The sequence below is a fragment of the Pelobates fuscus genome, chromosome 9, assembly GCF_036172605.1.
Source record: "Pelobates fuscus isolate aPelFus1 chromosome 9, aPelFus1.pri, whole genome shotgun sequence".
Lineage (NCBI taxonomy): Eukaryota > Metazoa > Chordata > Amphibia > Anura > Pelobatidae > Pelobates > Pelobates fuscus.
In genome coordinates, this window is record NC_086325.1 from 24,550,987 (window position 1) to 24,570,249 (window position 19,263).

The 19,263-nt window shown below is 43.0% G+C and overlaps 1 protein-coding gene across 1 annotated transcript in view; it reads left to right on the forward strand.

The window, feature by feature from the left end:
- Positions 1-19,263, forward strand: part of LOC134572541 (protein SPT2 homolog) — a 48,763-nt gene that overhangs the window by 2,773 nt on the left and 26,727 nt on the right. The window contains exon 2 of the mRNA XM_063431564.1: positions 8,526-8,654. Within this exon, the coding sequence (XP_063287634.1) occupies positions 8,532-8,654 (123 nt within the window). The 5' untranslated portion in view covers positions 8,526-8,531. The remainder of the gene's footprint in view (positions 1-8,525; positions 8,655-19,263) is intronic.

Here is a 19,263-nt window from a genome sequence, read left to right on the forward strand (position 1 = left end):
TATAAATATATATATAACAATAATTATATATATATTTAATCAGTATCAGTCTACGTGTAATTTGATATTAATATATATATATATATATATATTTATTAATATTTAAATACAAGTCGTGTATGTGTAAATGTGTGTGTGTGTGTGTGTGTGTATGTGTATATATATATATATATATACTTAGATCATATATATATATAATACATATGATCTAAGTATATTTTATTTGTAACTGTAATTTTTTAAATTTATTTTTTGAACTAATATTTTTTTTTTTTTACAGGACAGGGGGCAGAGACAGTGTCAGCCAGTGATTTCACATCACTGGCTGACACACAGGATCAGTGATCACAGTGACTGCCTGTCACTGTGATCACCTCCTGCAGATTGGGTAATTGACCACAGGGGGGAGTGCCTGGGTGGTACAAGCACTCCCCCCTTCCAATCTGCAGGGGGATCACTGTGCCAGTTACATGTGTCAGCCAATAGGCTGACACATGTAACACTGATCGCAGTGACAGGCTGTCACTGCGATCAGAGAGCTCTGAGATCGCAGTGACAGCCTGTCACTGCGATCTCAGACTTAGCAGATCGCGGTCACTGACCCCAGGGGGACTGCCTGGGGGGCCAGGTAAGTCCCCCGACCGCGATCTGCAGAAGGGGAACGCCGCCGGCCGCATGTGTCAGCCGATTTGAAATCGGCTGACACATGCTTAATACTGGTCGCAGTGACAGCCTGTCACTGCGATCAGAGACTGCAGATCGCGGTCACCGGCCACAGGGGGGGTTGCCTGGGGGGCCAGGCATCCCCCCCGACCGCGATCTGCAGCGGGAGAATACCGCCGGCCACGTGGGCGGCAATAAAAGCGAGGACGTAATATTACGCCCGCCGGCGTTTAGAGCCGGTTCCTGCAGGACGTAATATTACGTCCTCCGGACTTAAGGGGTTAATGACAATAATAAAAATCTATAAACATATAATACAAAATTATATATATATATACAATAATTTAAAAAAAATGTAAATGTTGAAATTCTCTGACTTCCCACCAATTCTCATTTTAGTTATGAATTTCATTTTCAAATCTCCCTGTCATTGTCAGAAGCTTGGCTTACACTTGAATGGATACTGTAAGTGCCAGGAATACGAAGCTGTATTTCTTGCACTAAAGCTCCCACTGCCTCCACCCGTGCACATCCACCGACGTGAATGAAGGTTTTAAAACCCATAATTTACGTATCTTACTCCAGCACCAATGTCCCTCTGCGCTGGGTTGCAGCTCCACTTCCTCCGACATCGCACGAGGAGCAGGCACTAATGCGCATGCGCGGCAAATGCCGTACGTGCATTAGCTTTCCCCGTAGGAAACCATTGAATCAATGCTTTCCTAGGGGCGAAAAAAATCTGACGCTGGAGGTCCTCACGCAGAGCGTGAAAACGTCCAGTGTCGGTTACAGGTCCAAAGGTCTGTTTGGATCCAGGAAGCGCATCCAGTAACTGTCTGGGAGACCGCCACTAGAGGCAGACTTAGGGCTGCAATGTAAACATTGCAGTTTCTCTGGAACTAATTACAATAGGAACACTGTACCCAGACCACTTCAATAAGCTGAAGTGGTCTGGGTGCCTGTTTTCTCTTTAAGAACAAGGCATTTTCACACTGGGATTTTATTGAATATTTTACAATCCTTATGTGTGCTACAGCAGTATAATACTTTATATGTTGCTCAGCTGTATACCTTGAGTACTTTTGCCAGGTATATGTGGATGTTAAAGGGGCAAATTTGAGTCTCAGCCATTTCAGTGTTGTGGTTTTTAAAAAAAAATATATATTTTTTTAGGTTTTGTTTTAATAAAAACTTAAAAAGTGACGCTGGGTCCATGTCCCATTTTGGAAGGTTGCTGTAGAATAAGGAAAAAACATTGAGACACTATAGCTCAATCTGCTGCCCCAACGTTTCGGCACTTGGCCTTTCTAAACGTCAGGGCTTTGTTGTCTCCAGCTCTAGGTCAGTGTACCTTATATGTTTTATATGGGTTTATGATTTTAGCGATAGCACTTTATTGATATGCATGCAGCACTATACATATGACTGAATTTTCTTGTATTTCTGTTTTTGCACATTTGCATTTTGACTCTAAGCATAAATTAAAGAAATAAAAACTATCTGTGCAATAACTATTGGTGTTCTTGGGAGTTATTTTAGTAGAGGTATGTTATAATTATATAGAAGTGGTTCCCCCTGTTGAGTAATGGGTTCATTAGATTCCAGACAACTGTCCCACTACTCCCAACTTCATCTGGGCAACCTGGTGGATCCCGGTGGCTCTCTTTACCTTCATATACTCTGAAGGTATACGCATACTCTCTGCCACTTTCACATAATTTGTGCAATTTAATCCCATACACCGTTATCTTTAGGCTTCGGTGCACTGCTGGAACTCCAGTCTTCACTTTATATTTCATGAGGGACTCCTATATTTGGTGGGAGGTTGTGCCAAATTCTTTATTAAATTGGGAAATTAGCAATGCATTTTGTATAGATTATCATACTGTAGATTACTTTTTTGGGGGGCTCTTTAAATGATTACTAAAGTGCAAAAAACGCAGTATGGCTTCATACGTTGGCCTACTAATTGTCTTTAAAAAAAAACAAAACACTACATTCCACAATTTCCAACTAAATTCCTCACAACCCAGTTGACTAACTTAATTAAAACTAATAAAATAAATTCAATTTAACCCATGAGGATTAAAAACCAAAATAAAAACAATCTGATCACAGTAAAATACTGTGATCAGCATTATGATCACTGCAGGTAGTGATCAAAGGGCAGGGAAAGGATTCATTTTTTAAAAAGATTGCCGTAAAGGGTGTTTAGATACTTTTAAAACACTTTAGTTTTTTCAGGGAGAGACAGTACAATCTGTCCTTCTTCACTTGACAACTCACGCAGAGGTGGAGGGAGGCGGTTTAAATGTTCCAGCAGCTCCTTGATTGCTGTGGTTATCTGTCACAGCGATCACATGTGGTGGGACTGCGTGATTGACTGCTGCAGGTCTGCCTCAGACATCGAGGCAGTCAGCAACAGCATTAACACAACGATCACAGTGACAATGGCGATGTGGTGGTAAATGACAAAAAAAAGTCTGTCATGTGCCCTTAATGGAACACTCTAGGCACCTAGACCACTTCATAGTCCCACGTAGCCCTGCATTGTAAATAATTTATTTTTAAAACTATTTTAGCCTAAGATTTGTGAGTTGGATTTAGAATGACCGCAGCCCGCTGGAGTGGTTGTGGTGCTCTCCCAGAGTAACTAGACACCATTTAAGAAGTTGCTGGAACTGAGCTAATCCCAGTGGTGCAGGAGACCTTATTTGAAGCAACTCTATCTACAGTAAATTTTAAGTGTTTCATAAAGATTCTTTCGTTGAAATTCCAATACAGTTGAAACGTATCATAAGACAAAGCCCGAATTTGACAAAAGGTAACGTGGAGCTTTCGCAATCACATTATTTTTTCAGCAGTGGTGTTTTGTAAAGACCGCCAAAGATAACAGACACTTTAAGCTTTATACATGCAAAAAATAATAATAATTTACTCCTAACTGCTAATATATTTGCATTGAACCCAGACATCCCCATATGGTAAAATAAATAAGTTAAAGTTAAATGCTAGTAACATGTGACTTTATTTTAGTGAATTTATATTATACCCTATGATTACTTTATATCAAAGTTTGGGAAAAGAAAAACAATGTAACCACCTCTGTTATCCATCACCAAAATACAAAAATAAATAGAAATAGTATGCAGGATCTGGAGCTAATTCAGTGAATTCAGCTGAAATGGTAATGCAGATCTCCAAAAACAGAGAGAGACAATATTGCCAATGGGACATTATTGGCACCCAGACCACTTGATCTCATTGAAGCAATCTGGATGCAGTGTCTGCATCTGTTTAACCCTGCAATGTAAAATATAGCCTTTTCTGAGAAATGGGGGAGACCGTAAAAAGTGAGAGGGGCCACCTAGTCTGGGGGGGAAGGTGACCATTAAAGTGGAGAAGAAAGCGGAACAAGTGGCCCTGTGATAAATGTTTGGGTCTCCCACTTACCACCAAGTGTATTTTACAAAAAAAACTTATATTTTAACCTAAAGATAGTCAGCCCACGAAGCAAGTTAGCCAGGAGATGCACTTTTTTTTTCTCGCAAACAATGTAGCAATGCTAGAGGCTTTGCATCTACAAGGAACTAGTTACAGTGAAGTGATGCTTAATCATTAAATTCATGAATTGGGACGTTTGTAGTTTTTATGTAATAGGGATGAGTGTTGCTATGTCCTTACACTAGTGATTCATGCATAGACATATTATTGGCATTTATATAGCGCCAACATATACCACAGCGCTGTACAACATTCGTCTTATCATCCATAGGGACATATTTAATAACAAGGCTAATATAGTGGCACTGTTCCCAGAGAAGTACTTTCCATTAATTCGTTTAAAACCTTAATGCAAATAGATTAATATTCTTTCATGCAAGAACTCCTGAATATTTTCAGTTTGAAAGTGGCAGTGTTAGCATTCATTGTTTTCCTTGTTTACTGCTATAAAAAAAGACAAAATTAAAAAAAAAGGCTGAGAGCATGTGAAGTCAGCAGCCTATCAGTTTCTCTGATTTCCTGATTAGCTCACAGCTTTTCACTGCGTAGGAAAGTGCTTTATGAACTTTTTTTTTTAAACAATCTTTATTGAGAAATCATTTCCATACATATAAAGGATAACAAAAAAGAAAAAACAAAAATAAACCAACACAAAATAAATTCATTCCTTTAACCCCAATTTTTATATCTGAATATTCCTCACCCCGATAAATTAAATATATATATTTTTTTTTTAAAGAGCCCTTCGCCCTCAGTTTAATTCTCAGTACCCTTGTTGATACCATCCTCCATACTTCAATTCTGCATTATTTGGTTGTCATTCTACCTATTTGAAATAAAACTTGAACCAGAGTTGTCATTTCTGGGCGTGTTTTTCATAGGGTTGCTATCCTCGATTTCAGCAACTTCTCTCACTTACACAAATGGTTGGACAAAGTAACGTTGGAGATTAGGGATGCACCAAAATGAAATTCTGGACTGAAACCGAAAATGACGTTTCCCCAAATTATTTTAAAATAGTTTTCTATAATTTTTATTACTATTAGGCTTTTTAATTGTTAGCAACTTACAGTGAATTTCATATTTAAGCTATAATAATTAAACTGGGGGGGGGGGGGGAAATAGTTTTCAGTTTGGCTAATTTGGCCTAAAAAAATAGAAATTCCATTTACTTTCACTTCCTCCCAGTTGACAGCGAAGTAATAACCCTGAATTTATTACTAGGTCAAAGAGGTAGCTGTTGTAAAACTGCAACTCCCATGATGCTCTGTGATCCTAAAGGGTGAGAAAGCATGATGGGAGTTGTAGCTATACAGCACCTGTCACTGCAAGCTCTACATGTGCTGTCCAGGTTCGGCCTTCTCACCCCCACTACTGCTGCTCTCTTCCCCCAGGCCAACAGGGGTGCCATCTCCCCCATAGACAGTTGTTTTCTCCCTCCCAGTGGAGGTTGCAGCTGCTGGGGATGTCCGGTGGGGTCGTCACCCAGTGCTGGGATAAGTCCCCCGAGGAGCTGAATTACGTTGCCTGGAAGCCGAGCTGGCAGTCCTCCACTCAGCCCTCCGCACCCGCGTCACATGATCACCCAGTGCAGGCATTCTACGACACCTGCCAGAAAGCGTGCTGCAACACAGGGGTTACAAACACTAGAGAATGCTACTTCTGTGCACTACTTTCTCTGGTGTTTACAACTCCTGTGCGCTGCATGTTTGACGGTCAGATAAGTCGTTTTTATATATCTGGCAGCTCACTAATCTGGGTTTTTATTGTGGGACAACCAATGTCTGGTCCTCTGCTAGCCTGAAGCCGGACTAAAAGAAAAAAATTAACAACCTGCCAGGGGGGTGTAATTTTCGGCACATTTGGCCCATTTTCGGCCGGAAATTTCGGTGCATCTCTATTGGGGATACCTTAGACTTCCAAAGCAAATGAATAAATCTGAAATAAAAAATGTATACTGAGCCATTGATAGACTCGTATGGTATAGGAGGACGTTCTCGGGTGGTAATGGAGCTTCACCCAAAATTATTTCCATGGCCCATACCCCCTTCCAGTAGGCTGTTAAAACCTGACAAGACCACCATATGTGCAGATATGTTCTAGGGAGTTCAGTACAACGTTAACATAATATTGATTGTGTGGGAACATTTTTACGTAAGCTAGCCGGTGTACGATACCAAAATTAACGTGTTTTGTCATTTATTTATTGAGATCTTATTCAATGCTGTGCTCTGGTGATTAAGTGTCAGAATCTTGGACCAGTGTTCCTCTGAGAGAGAAGTTCCTAGAGTCTCCTCTCAAAGACTTCTCGACTGGTATTGTCTTGTATGAGAAACAATTAGTACATTGCTGATATACAACGCGCAATTGATTTGCCACTGTAAATTGTACATGCACAAATTGCTGAGTTATAATTTATTGGCAATACAATTTAAAGAGGACGTTTAAAACGGACTTATCCGTGTATTTTACAAATAAGTATTTGTGAGTTGTGAAAACAAAGATTAAATATAGGAATCCACACCCCTTTATTGTGCAACTGGGAGCATCCATCTTAGTTCACTGTCAATCATATTTATAAGCTACCTCCTTTTTTTTTTCAACCTGGCAGTCAGCATATAGAAAACATGCCGAGACAAGGAGAAATGAAACAATACTTTTATTTCTCCTCTTCGTTTGCAATGTTTAACCTAGCTGTGCCTTGTCTGAGCTGGATTATGTAATTTGGCAAATCTATAATTATAAACTGAAAAGAAAATCGAGCATTTAACTTAAGCTATAAATGTTTTTCAATATTTCATATAGTGTTTATTCCAGAGACATGACCGTTGTGGATTGTGCCAGCCGAACTGCCACCACGAATACAAATTAAGTTGCATAATCTAGAAGAATAAAGTTCGTAATTCTGTCATAAGGTGTTTACTACAGCCTGGCTTGGACTGGTATCAGGCAGACTCGGCAAATGCCCGGTGGGGCACGATGGCTATGGGCGGAGGCCGACAGGGGACATTAGTGTATCTCCCCTGCTGGCCCAAGCAAAGCTGACCCTATCCAAGTGCTAACCCTGCTGTATGCCATAAAGGGCTTGTTCAGAGAGGGGAGACATTGCTTGTAAACCCTGGTGGTCCAGTACTGAGTTCACTCCTCTCCTTGGAGTAACCGCGGCCATGCTCCGACCTTGCACAAGCAGGAACCTGGCGGAGCTGCTGGCTAGATGCCTTTGATTCCCCCTCTACTTCCTCTGCCAGTTCCCGCATTTCATTGCCTTTAAGCCACTGGGGAGATCACCTGCCTGTCATGGCAAACTGCAGGGCTGGTGCTTGGATAGTGTCAGCCCTGCATTATTTAGTAATAAAGTTTATCAATAAATGTGTTTATTTATTTTTTTTAAAATGAGGGGGGAAAAGCACATTTGCTCCCCAACCCTACACATATATACACACACACACACACACACACACACACACACACACACACACACACACACACACACACACACTTTAAGCCTTTCACCTTTACGCACTTACAAACACTGCACCCCTTTACACATGCACCCCTATACACATGCACCCTGCATCCCTCACATATTGCACCTCTGACACACACAATAGATTACCTGTACGGAAACACACTCTTTATAGCCCCTACACACACACACCAATACACACACTACAGCCCCTACACACACCAATAAACACACACACATTATCTCGCTTTGTACCGCCCCTAACCACACATATTACACAACACAACTGAAACCGATCTATTTGTCTCTGGTATCCCACTTATGGAGACACCAGAGACAAGTCGAAAGCATATTTTCTTGTGTTGTGCAGTACAAATACAACATGCTCACTTTGAGGGGGGGGCGTGCTTGTCATTGGTGATGACAAAACACCTCCCACTCTGGCCCTTTCCTGTTCTCACTGAGCTGGTGTGATTTTAGAAATAAATAAATAAAATGCTTGGACCAAAGTTTTTCCAAGTCCGGCCCTGACTACAGCATTGCTGGTCAGAGTGAGATAACATCCAATATAATATGCTTGTGGTTTATCAGGGTTTGACCCTCGATGTTGATGCCCTGGATGATGTTGTGCTAAATGGGGAGTATCACTTGACAATGCTGGTCTGCTAACAAAAGTATTTTCAAGATTTATTCCTAACATTACCTATGTGCTTCAAACAATTCACAAGAGTGGATAGGAGCTCTCTAGAACAGAGCTGATATAGTGACAGTATTAATCGATGTAGCGCTGCACTCTTTGTATATACATAAGTGCTGTATGAACGTATAGCATATCTTTGTTCCTTCACATGGTCTTCATATCATGTATGTTTTGTGTGTTGCCTTACTGCAGATAACCATGAGTGCAACCAGTGTATTGTCCAGTGCAAAGAGGAAGAGGACAAAACCCCATAAACTAGGACAGAAAAAAAGAACGTTTTCGAGGGGGGATTCAGATGAAGATGCGGTGCCAGTGTCTGAGGTAAAGTATATTGTGCAAAATAAAAATGCATTAAAGAAACACTTCCTTACAGCTTCCTATAGTGGTTATGGTGCTCTGGGGCCCCCAATTCTTTTTTTTTTTTTTTTTTTTTTTAATTCTTTATTTTTGGTATGACATTGTTATACACACATGCGTTAAAACATAAGTTACATGGCATATTCATCCGTTTACATTGGTTTGGAAACAGATCATGTTTCGGTTTGCATTTGAATATACCGCGTCTGCAGTTCGGGTGTAGTTACTTAGGTTTGCATACATTCGCTTTTTGGTGTCATTTTTGTACATTTAGATAGAGCATAGTAAGAACACAGTAAAAAGAAACATAGTAAAACATAGTAAAACATATTAATATCATGCTAGGAGGGTCATGTCTGTTGGCTAAAATTCTTACTCCGGGTTCAGTTCACTGATTTATACACCTTCAAACGTTGCGGAGTGGCCGGATATGTAAGGATCATGACCTCTCGTGGTTGTGGATGGATAGACTTGGACTGTCCCCTATCCACAAAGTTATGGTGAAACAGGGGGGTGGGGGGGGGGTGGGTTCCTCATGGTGGAGGTCGGAGCGCCGTGATGGGGGGCTCCCTTGGTGTCGGCTTGGAGTGTTGGGTCTGCGGGGTGGCCCTAGTATGTTCTCCTTTTATATCCCCCAATCACCAGCCATCCACAATTCCCAGATTTTTTCGTAGGTTTTTATGTTGCCTCTCACTAGTGCTGTGAGGTTGTCCATAACCTGTATGTCTTTTATTTTGTGGTGGGGCCCCCAATTCTAAGCAGTCACACTGTTTAAAAGCTAAGCCCTGTAAAATAGAGCTGACGTATGGGTTTAGAGCCTCAGCTGATCACACTCAGCCTGTGAGAGTCCTGAGACACGCTAGTGCCTAATGAGAATTGCAATGCATTTGCACATTGCCGTTGTGCGTGTTATCCAAAATTAATATTCACATTGAAAAAAACAGGATGTTTTTGGTATCACTCCAATGGCCATTAAAGTGTAAGCTCACCTTCCCAGTTAAAACAAACCTTTTAGGAGAGTTTTACAATAATAATTCACCTTGCTGCTATCAGCCTTCAGAGAGGGATATTCTTATGAACCCGGACACACACATTAACCTTTAATAGGACACACATGGACACGCACAGCACTGTAGCAAGAATGTGTAATACAGAAGCAAATACAAACACAAAATGAAGCACTGTGATTCAAACTCTCACTGCTCTTGTTAGGCAGTTAGTGTAGGACTCCTCTAAGAGGTTTCCCTTGACTGGACAGATGAGCTTAAATTGGAGTCCCCTTTAATGACATGGGTGGCGGTGGCGGGCCTAAAATAACAAGGGGGTGGGGGGAGCATAGGTTGGGGGGAAGGTGAGGCCTAGTCACCCTTACCTTATAGATGTTTTATTTTTTTCAGCCCCCAAAAAAGCCATAAATCCAGTGGAAATAATAAAATTAAAAAAATGGCTGCTCACTGGCTGCTCCCTGTTTAGTAGATATGCCCCTACTCACGGCATCCGGGAGTGTTTAATCTCCCTTATGCTAATATGGGGGTCATATTGACCCCCATAGAATAACAGTGGGCATAAGGGCGGTTTCGGAAGTCCATGACCGTGCCGCTTTAACAAAATGGTAATAGATTTAAAATTTGAATGGGTTCCTCTTGTTGTTTACCTTGCTTAGGTATTGGGTTTATACTTTCATGGAGAATATATTATCTATAAAAAAAAAGGTTATTAAAGACTGGAAGTGACACATCATTATTATTTTTTTTAATGAATTATATGGATTGTGCCAGTAAGTGCAAATTTATATCATATATGGTAACAGTGCCCTAACTTTTCTCCTTTATGGACCCAAATTCCTTCCTTATCACAAATATTTGACAAGCTTATACAAATGGACCCCTGATAATTTTTGCTTTCCCACCATATAGATGCTCTAATGAAAAACCTGCCCAGTCCATTGATAAGACACTGCCCCCAAATTACTATAAAACATGTGATTATTAATTATATTAAGTACATGAATGCATCTCATAATACAAACCTGCCTTTTACAGATTATGGGAACTATTATAAGATCAATATATTATGTTAACCACATGAAAATTACCCACTATTCTGTACCTGCCATTAGTAGATAATCGGAATTCTGGCTTTCCTACACTGTTGTAGGAAAATCTCATGTAAGAGATCTCTCTCTCTATTAACCCCTTAAGGACACAGCTTCAGAAGCTTGTCTTTCACTTAATGACACAAGCATTTTTTGCATTTTCTTGCTGTATGCGTTCAACTTCAATTTGCATCTCTCTCGTTTATTGCACCGCCACATATTATATACTGTTTTTTAGAGGACAGAAAGGGCTTTAATTTGATGTAACATATATATATATATATATATATAAATGCTTATTTATTATTAAAAAAAATACAGAAAAATGCAAAAAAAAGGAAAACATTTGTGTTTTTTGTAAAGTTTTTGCAATAATAATGTGTGCCTAATTAGTGCAGGTTAAAGAAAGTAATTAAAAATAAATTCATTTAGGTGTTCTGATTTACAGAATATATAATGTGTCTGGGATTTTAAGTTTTTTTTTGGTAGTTACATGTCACAAAGCACAAGGAGTAAAATAAACTTTTTATGTGGAGCGATTTTAGAATTTGGTATGTTTGTCTTGTAAGCTTAATAGCCATAAAAGAAAACAAAATTGCCACACAAAAGTATATATTTATATAAAGTAGACACCACAGGCTATTTACCTAAGGTTGTTTTGACACTTTCTGCGTAGCCATTTCACCGCCAACCTCTGCTAAATATTGGAGTCAAATTGTGTTTTTGGGGGGTTTTCGCACACAAACTTATATATCGACGGAAGGTTAAATGGCGCACAAGGAGGAAAATATATGTATAGCGAGCATACACAATATAAATCGAAACAAATAGCTGCAACTCACTGGGAGTCCTGGTGAGATCTCCTAAGTGCTAAATAGGTAATAAGGAATAGTGAGTGCGCTTACAATAAATAAAATACAGTGTTAATCACACCTAAAAAATCTGAAGGGCATATAACACATTTGATTACAATGCAATAATACCAAAGTGCTATAGTGCTTTAAGAAATTTACACAATATGTGGAGTGCCAAAGTGCATATATGTGCAGACAAGGGATATCCAATATAAATAAAAAAAGGACTGATATACTTGCAGAGCTTCTGGAACAAATAATACACGGCTCTGTAATACAAATAATACAACACCTAGTGCAATATGTTTGTACAGTGCAAAATTAACAATAAATAAATAGGTATCTCACTCACAATGGTGGAGTGGTTGTAGTACCACCCCAAACTATCAGGCTCCAGGGAGGATCAGCCCCCAGTGATCGTGGGATCCACTCAGTGTAGAAAGAACGTGGGCCAATCCGGATATGTGTAAACCAAGAATTTCTTTATTACCAATGCATAAAAAGATATAAAACACCAGTCTCCTGCAACCTGCTACCGATAGTCCGAGAAAGAGAGAGAAGGTCTATAATCAGAGTGTCCTCCTCGCAGCTCAATCCTCATGGATACACGGTGTAGGTGCAAAAACTTCCGGATTGTTCAGATGCAATGCATTTCTCCCCTCCCACGGGGCTTTTTCAAGCATAATCCACGTTCCTTGGGTCTTTCTTTATATAGGCTAACTAATTAGTTAATTTGGAGCAGTCCATTTCAATTAAGTCCAGGAGTATACACATAAACTCCAAACATTATAATAAAAGGAAGGTGTGAAAGAAATAAAGGAGAAATTAAAAAACCTCAAATGCAAATATTCAATAAATATATACATATAATTCCAGCACAAATACATGGTTAACTAGATGCATCGTATAGTTATATTCACCTCATCTGTTTAACACCCAATTGTGTAACAAAAGTGCAATGTGCGGTGTACATAGAATATACCTTCTTAAAATCCATTATATATCTATCAGAAGATCTAAAAAATTATTATATAACTACATATTTAAAGCTAAAAACTACATATAGAAAATGTATAGAGAGAAATTTATAGAGAAAAATATTGTTGGTTAAAGTGCAAGGCTTATTATTCCCAATTGCAAGACACAAAATGAGAAAACAATTATTTATTGTATAATCACTTATGATGGAGATATGTATCCACAGCTTCCATCTAGATACTCAGTAGTAATTTAAGTGAATTCTCTTTTAACAAAATCAAACTAATTATACAATTTAGGGAAAAAGCTTTCCAAGTGGTATATCCGCTAAACAACGGATTTCTCTTTCCCCTTTTTTTCTTAAAAGTTCAAAGACTATAGAGTGATATTGTGAGGATACATAGAATTCAGTATCTTATAAGATAATTAGAAAGAGATGACAATACAATAACTTAAAATTACTAAAAAACATCCTAAAAAATTACTTTTATAAAAATGTCTATAAATGTCTAAAAATGTCTATAGAAAGCTACTATAAAAAATTAAAAAGATCGAAATCAATATTTAGGCCAGTAGGGGACATAGTATCGAGGTAATAGACCCATTTCATTTCCTCTTGGCCAATTTTTCTAATAAAGTCACCTCCCCTCCAATTAGCAGTAACCTTCTTTATGGCCATGAAGGAGAGAGCCCTAGGGTCTCCGTTATGTACTTTATTAAAATGATCGGAGACGCTATGGCTTGTTACTCTTTTACGTATATTATATACATGCTCTCTAATCCTTTTGAACAGTGGTCTTGTAGTTCTACCAATATATTGCAAATGACATGTACACTGTAAGAGATATATTACATTACTACTGTGGCATGTCATATGTTCCCTGATCTTATAGGAAGTTTTCGTGCTCTCTGATTGGAACTCAAAGAACCTACCATTCCCTACTTGTTGTGTGCTTTTGCAGCCTAAACATATCTTGCATTTATAAAAACCAGAGATTTCCCCAAATGCATTAATACTTTTTTGTTTTGGTTTGTCTTTAATGTAACTATTAACCAGAGTACTCTTGAAATTGGGAGCCCCTCTGAACGTTAAGAACGGTTTTTCAGGCAACAAGGGTCCCAAATCTTTATCTGTCTTGAGTATATTCCAATATTTATTGATAATACGTCTAACGTCTCTATGACGTGAATTGTAATCAAAAAGAGTAACAAGCCATAGTAACAAGCCATATAATCAAAAAGAGTAACAAGCCATAGCGTCTCCGATCATTTTAATAAAGTACATAACGGAGACCCTAGGGCTCTCTCCTTCATGGCCATAAAGAAGGTTACTGCTAATTGGAGGGGAGGTGACTTTATTAGAAAAATTGGCCAAGAGGAAATGAAATGGGTCTATTACCTCGATACTATGTCCCCTACTGGCCTAAATATTGATTTCGATCTTTTTAATTTTTGTGTCAATCAATTTTTATTCAGTAGTCAAAAGGTAACAAAAATAGGCATAGTAAATACAGTTTTTGATCTTTACAGTGGTGACATAGTTAGACAGGTATACATGAGGTTAGCTATCAGTACACATTAGTGGGGTATGTTTGAGTGGTATTCAGGTTAACATAGTCTTTCAGCTCTGAAATGAGGTCAGTTTCTGGTATGCATGAACACGATTTTGTGGAGGGGCAAACCTCCAGGACAGGTGTCATCTCTTCTCCATATACGTCAAGGTTTGTGTGTAGTCGCAAAGGTGAAAAAGCCCTTTAGGCGAATGTTATCCTAAGCTAACATTTTAGTGGGTGCGTTTGGCATTAGCCCTCTTGCGGTCAGCCTCGTCTCCATCCCTGTAGGATGTTGCTCATTTCCTGTATCTGTTCGGGTGTTTTTGTCTCATGTCTTAGTTGTGTTCTGGCTTAACGATGGGTAGTCCGACCTCTCTTATTATCGTTCCCCAACCACCCTCTTCCCGTTGGTCTAACGGTCCTGTCTGTACTGTAGATGTCATGGGCATCCCTGTCTGTGTGGTGTGGTAGCCAGGGTTCGCCCTATTTCGGTCTCGTCTAACTCTCTGTTCAAGGTCCAACCCGTCGGGTTGTGCCGTCTCTCGTCTGGTGTGTCAGGGAAAAGGGGGGGTGCAGTAATGGGTGATTGTCGGGGTAAGGGGTTGAAGGGGAAGGGTAGGGGTCAATGAAGCTTCTGGCCAACATCCCGGGTGAGGTCCCCCCGGGCGTGCTCTAGTTCCATGTTCGGACAGCGCACGTTTAGGTCACACGTCCTTTCGTTCTGGGCCCAGTCCTCAGCGCCCGGCATGTCTCTGTGTCTTTATGCTCTTCCCGTGGAAATGTAGTGCCTCCACGGGTACCATTGTAGGGCGCATTTGTCAGAGCGTCCCTGCAGGGACGCAGTCAGTATTTCCATCTCGTAGATAGATTCCACCTTATCAACCCATTGGCTATAAGTGGGCACCGAGGTCCTATTCCAGTGCACGGGGATTAGGGCTTTTGCGGCATTCAGCATATGGATGGTCAGTGATTGTTTATATTTCCTGATGGGGACTGAGGTGTGGTGAAGGAGCATCGTCATAGGCAATAGGGGGAGATCGCATCCAGTTATTTCTTTTATTTTCGAATTAATCTGTCGCCAGAATGGTACCAGTCGGGGGCATGACCACCATATGTGCACGGTCGTTCCCACAGCTGAGTTGCATCTCCAGCATGAGCCTGCGTTGTTGGCGAAGTGTCTCAGGATATCAGGCGTGCGGTACCAGTGGGACAGTAGTTTATATCCGGTCTCCTGGACCTTAGAGCTAATGGAGCATTTATGGGTGAGTAGTACGATCTTGTCCCATTCTTGATCCGTGAGTTGCGTGCCCGTGTCCCTTTCCCATTTGCTTCTGTGGCCCAAGGGGGTGTTGTCTATGGTTTCTCGTAGAGTTTTGTACAGGAGTGACACTCCGTGGTCCAAGTGAGCTCGATTTGTACACAGCCGCTCGAAGCTGGTTAGTTGTCTGTGGAGATGGTTCTGACCCGCGATTCTGCCTATATACGTCCTCACCTGGTGGTAGCGGAATTCGTCCAGTTGTGTGGGTCGTGCATCTCCCAATAAGTCGGGTAATGGTCTGAGCGTTGCTCCTGTGCACCATCGGCTCACATAAATCCAATCGGGTTGCGGGTAGCCCTGGAAAGCTGCTGGGGGTAAACCTCCTGCCAACTCCGGGTTGTGGGTGATAGGGGTCAGGGGGTTCGGTGACGTGGTTAGTCGCAGAGTGTGGCGGGTTTTGCACCATGTCTTGAGGGTCGCGTCGATCATGGGGTTGTCTACTCTTAGTTCCGGGAAGGTGGCCTGGCCCAACCATAGTTTAGATGGGAACTGGCCTTGTGTTTGCTGGAGTTCCATCGCCACCCATTGTTTCGGGCTGTTACTTACGTGCCAGTCTACGATCCTATGCAGGTGTGTGGCTTGATAATAAGTTTGAGCCGACGGTAGTCCCAATCCGCCGGCCGTCTTAGGGCGTTCCATGACAGTCTTACGGATGCGTGAGGGTCTGTGATTCCATACAAATCCGCGAATGGTCGAGTCCGCGTCCTTGAAGAATGCGTGTGGTATAGAGATGGGCAAGGTGGCGAAGAGATATAGCAGCCGTGGCAGCACGTTCATTTTGACCGCGTTAATACGGCCAAACCAGGTGATGTAGCTCGTCGTCCATCGCTGCAGGTCCTGCTTTATGCATTTTAGGAGGGGAAGGAAGTTCAGCTGGTAGACCTGTGATAGGTTTTTGGGCAGCCAGGTACCTAGGTAACGCAGTTTCTCTGTGCACCAGGAGAAGGAGAATTGGTCGCTGAGTCTGCGGGCGCCTTCTTCCTCCCGCATTATCGGCATCGCTTCCGACTTATCCAGGTTGAGCTTCAGGTTGGACACTAATCCGAAGCTGCGGAATGCCTGTAGGAGATTGGGGACGGAGATCAGGGGCTGTTCAAGAAAGAACAGCATATCATCCGCATATGCCGCTACTCTATGTTCCACCTTACCTATGCGGACCCCCGTAATGCCCCCATCCCGTCTGACCGCCTCCAGGAATGGCTCCAGGGAGAGGGCAAACAGGAGGGGGGACAGGGGACATCCCTGGCGAGTCCCGTTACATATGGGGAACGGTCGCGATAGGCCTCCGTTCACTCGGATCCTAGCAGTCGGTGTCGAGTACAGGGCGGAGATCCAGGTGCGCATATGTGTCCCAAAGCCGAAGTGCCTTAGTGTCTCATTCAGGTATATCCAGTCTACTCGATCAAACGCCTTTTCGGCATCTGTCGAGAGCAGTACTGTATCTCGGTCTTTGGATCTCACGTAGTGTATAACGTTCAAAGCGCGAATGGTGTCATCTCTGGCTTCTCGCCCCGGGATGAAGCCGACCTGATCTGGGTGTATTAGGTCTGGTAGGATCTTGGATAGTCTCAGGGAGAGCGCCTTTGTGAACAGCTTCAAATCTGCATTGAGCAATGAGATCGGCCTGTAGCTGGAGCAGAGTGTGGGATCTTTCCCATCTTTAGGGATCACCGTGATCGTTGCCGCTAGGGTGTCCGATGGAAAGGCTCCGCCATCACGTAAGGCATTGAGGCTCGTAAGGAGCTTGGGCAGGAGGACCTCTTGGAATGTCCGCAGGTATGTCAATGGGAGGCCGTCTGGGCCCGGTGCTCGGTGTGGTTTTGAATGTTTCAGGGCTGCTGTGAGTTCCATTAAGGTCAAGGGTCCGTCCAACTCCTCCGCAAGGTCCGGTGTGAGCTTGCGCGAAACGTTTTGTGATAGGTAGTCCGACACCCTCCGGCTATGAAGTCTCGCTGCATCTCCTGTTCGGGCCTGCGACTGGTGGTAGAGGTCCTTGTAGTATTCCCTAAAGGCTTCCATAATCCCCTCAGGCAACCTCGCGGGTCGACCCTGCGGGTTGTGGATTTTGAGTATGTGCTGTGTTCTCCTCTTTTCTCGGAGCATTTTCGCTAAAAGCTTGCCGCTCTTATTGGAATGCTCGTAGAAGAATCTCGCGGACTTCCGCAGGGTGTGTAACAGGCCTTGAGACAGGTGATCGGCCAGTGCCCTGCGGGCCTCCGTGAGTTGTAGGTACACATTGTCATCCGCAGATGATTTGTGGGAGTCTTCTAGGCCGGCTATTTTTTGGGTGAGATCGGAGATGATTTTGTTTCTGTTTTTCTGTCGTTGTGACCCCAGGGCTATGAAGTGGCCTCTGATGACACACTTATGTGCCTCCCATAGCGTCAGGGGGGACATGTTCTCCGTGGCGTTTGTGTCGACATAGTCGGTGAGGGCCCGGCAGGTTGAGACCCGAGCTTCCAAGTCATCCAGTAAGGTCTCATTAAGTTTCCAGTGACGTTCCGCGGGTCTAAACAGCGGGGATTTCATCCGGATTTGGATGGGAGCATGGTCGGATTGCTGCATAATTCCAATTTTCGCTTCCTGGAGGTGGGTCAGCCGTTCTTGGGGCAAAAATACATAATCAATTCTGCTATAGCGCTTGTGGACCGCCGAGTAGTAAGAGAAGTCTTTGTCTTCTGGGTGAGCGACCCTCCAGCAGTCTTGGAGCCCTGCTTTGGTTAAGGAGTGTCTCATGGAGCGCAGGCAGTGATCTGGGATCGCGCTTGTGCCGGTTGAAGAGTCTACGTTTGGATCTAGCGGGGCGTTGAGATCCCCAGCCATGACCAGCAGGCCCTCCCGGAATCTCTCCAGTTTGGTCAGGGTTTTAGCCAGGAAGACGTGCTGCTTGCGGTTAGGGCTATATACACATGCGAAAGTATAAGGGATGTCAGCAATGGTACCCTTTAGGAAGATATATCGACCATCTGGGTCCTTGCATGTATCCGTGAGATTGAACGGTATCGTGTGCGCGAATAGTATCGCCACCCCTGTCTTCCGTGCGTCTGGGTGATTTGCAAAGTAGCCTTGCGGAAAGCGCCTATTTGACAGAGTTGGCGCATCTCTCTCTCTGAAGTGCGTCTCCTGCAGGAACGCAACGGACACTCTCTCAGCCCAGAGCCTACGCAGGAGCTGCGCACGCTTCTCGGGTATGTTGAGCCCGCGGACATTGTGCGACCACAGTGTAAGCTGCGCCGGTCGGAACTGTGCCATGCCCGGTGGGTATAGGGTCCTAACTCAGGGGTGGCCCGGCTTCGGGGAGTGGGTAGGGGGAAGAAGGGGGGTTGTCGGGGAAATGTGTACGTCTGGGGTTGGGTAGTCCGTGGGCGTAGTCAGAGCAACGTCGAACCTCGGTCAGTTGGGTTGTTCGGGGGCCGTCTGTGGGTCGTCCCTCTGAACTCTGGCCGGTATTTACAAAGTAGGTCGGTTGCGTGGGGTGCGCGGAAGGCTCCCTGCAGGGTATGTCGTCCCTCTGTGTAGGTTGTGTAGTTCGCCGTCTCCGTCGGCTCCCTCCTCGCCGGTAGTGGCAGCTGCGGGGTAGTGTATGTCTGTTAAGTGGGCCCTCCCGTCTCGGGCCGTGCGGGAAGCAGTCGCCCCCCCCCCGGTCTCGGTCCGCCTAAGGTGCGGGGTTCTGCGGCCCTCACCTCTGTGGGGTCTCCCGACTCATCTGGAACAGTTCAAGTCAGTCTCAACGTCTCTCTAAGTCTACCGTCAGCAGATAGTGTGTCAGTTCTCT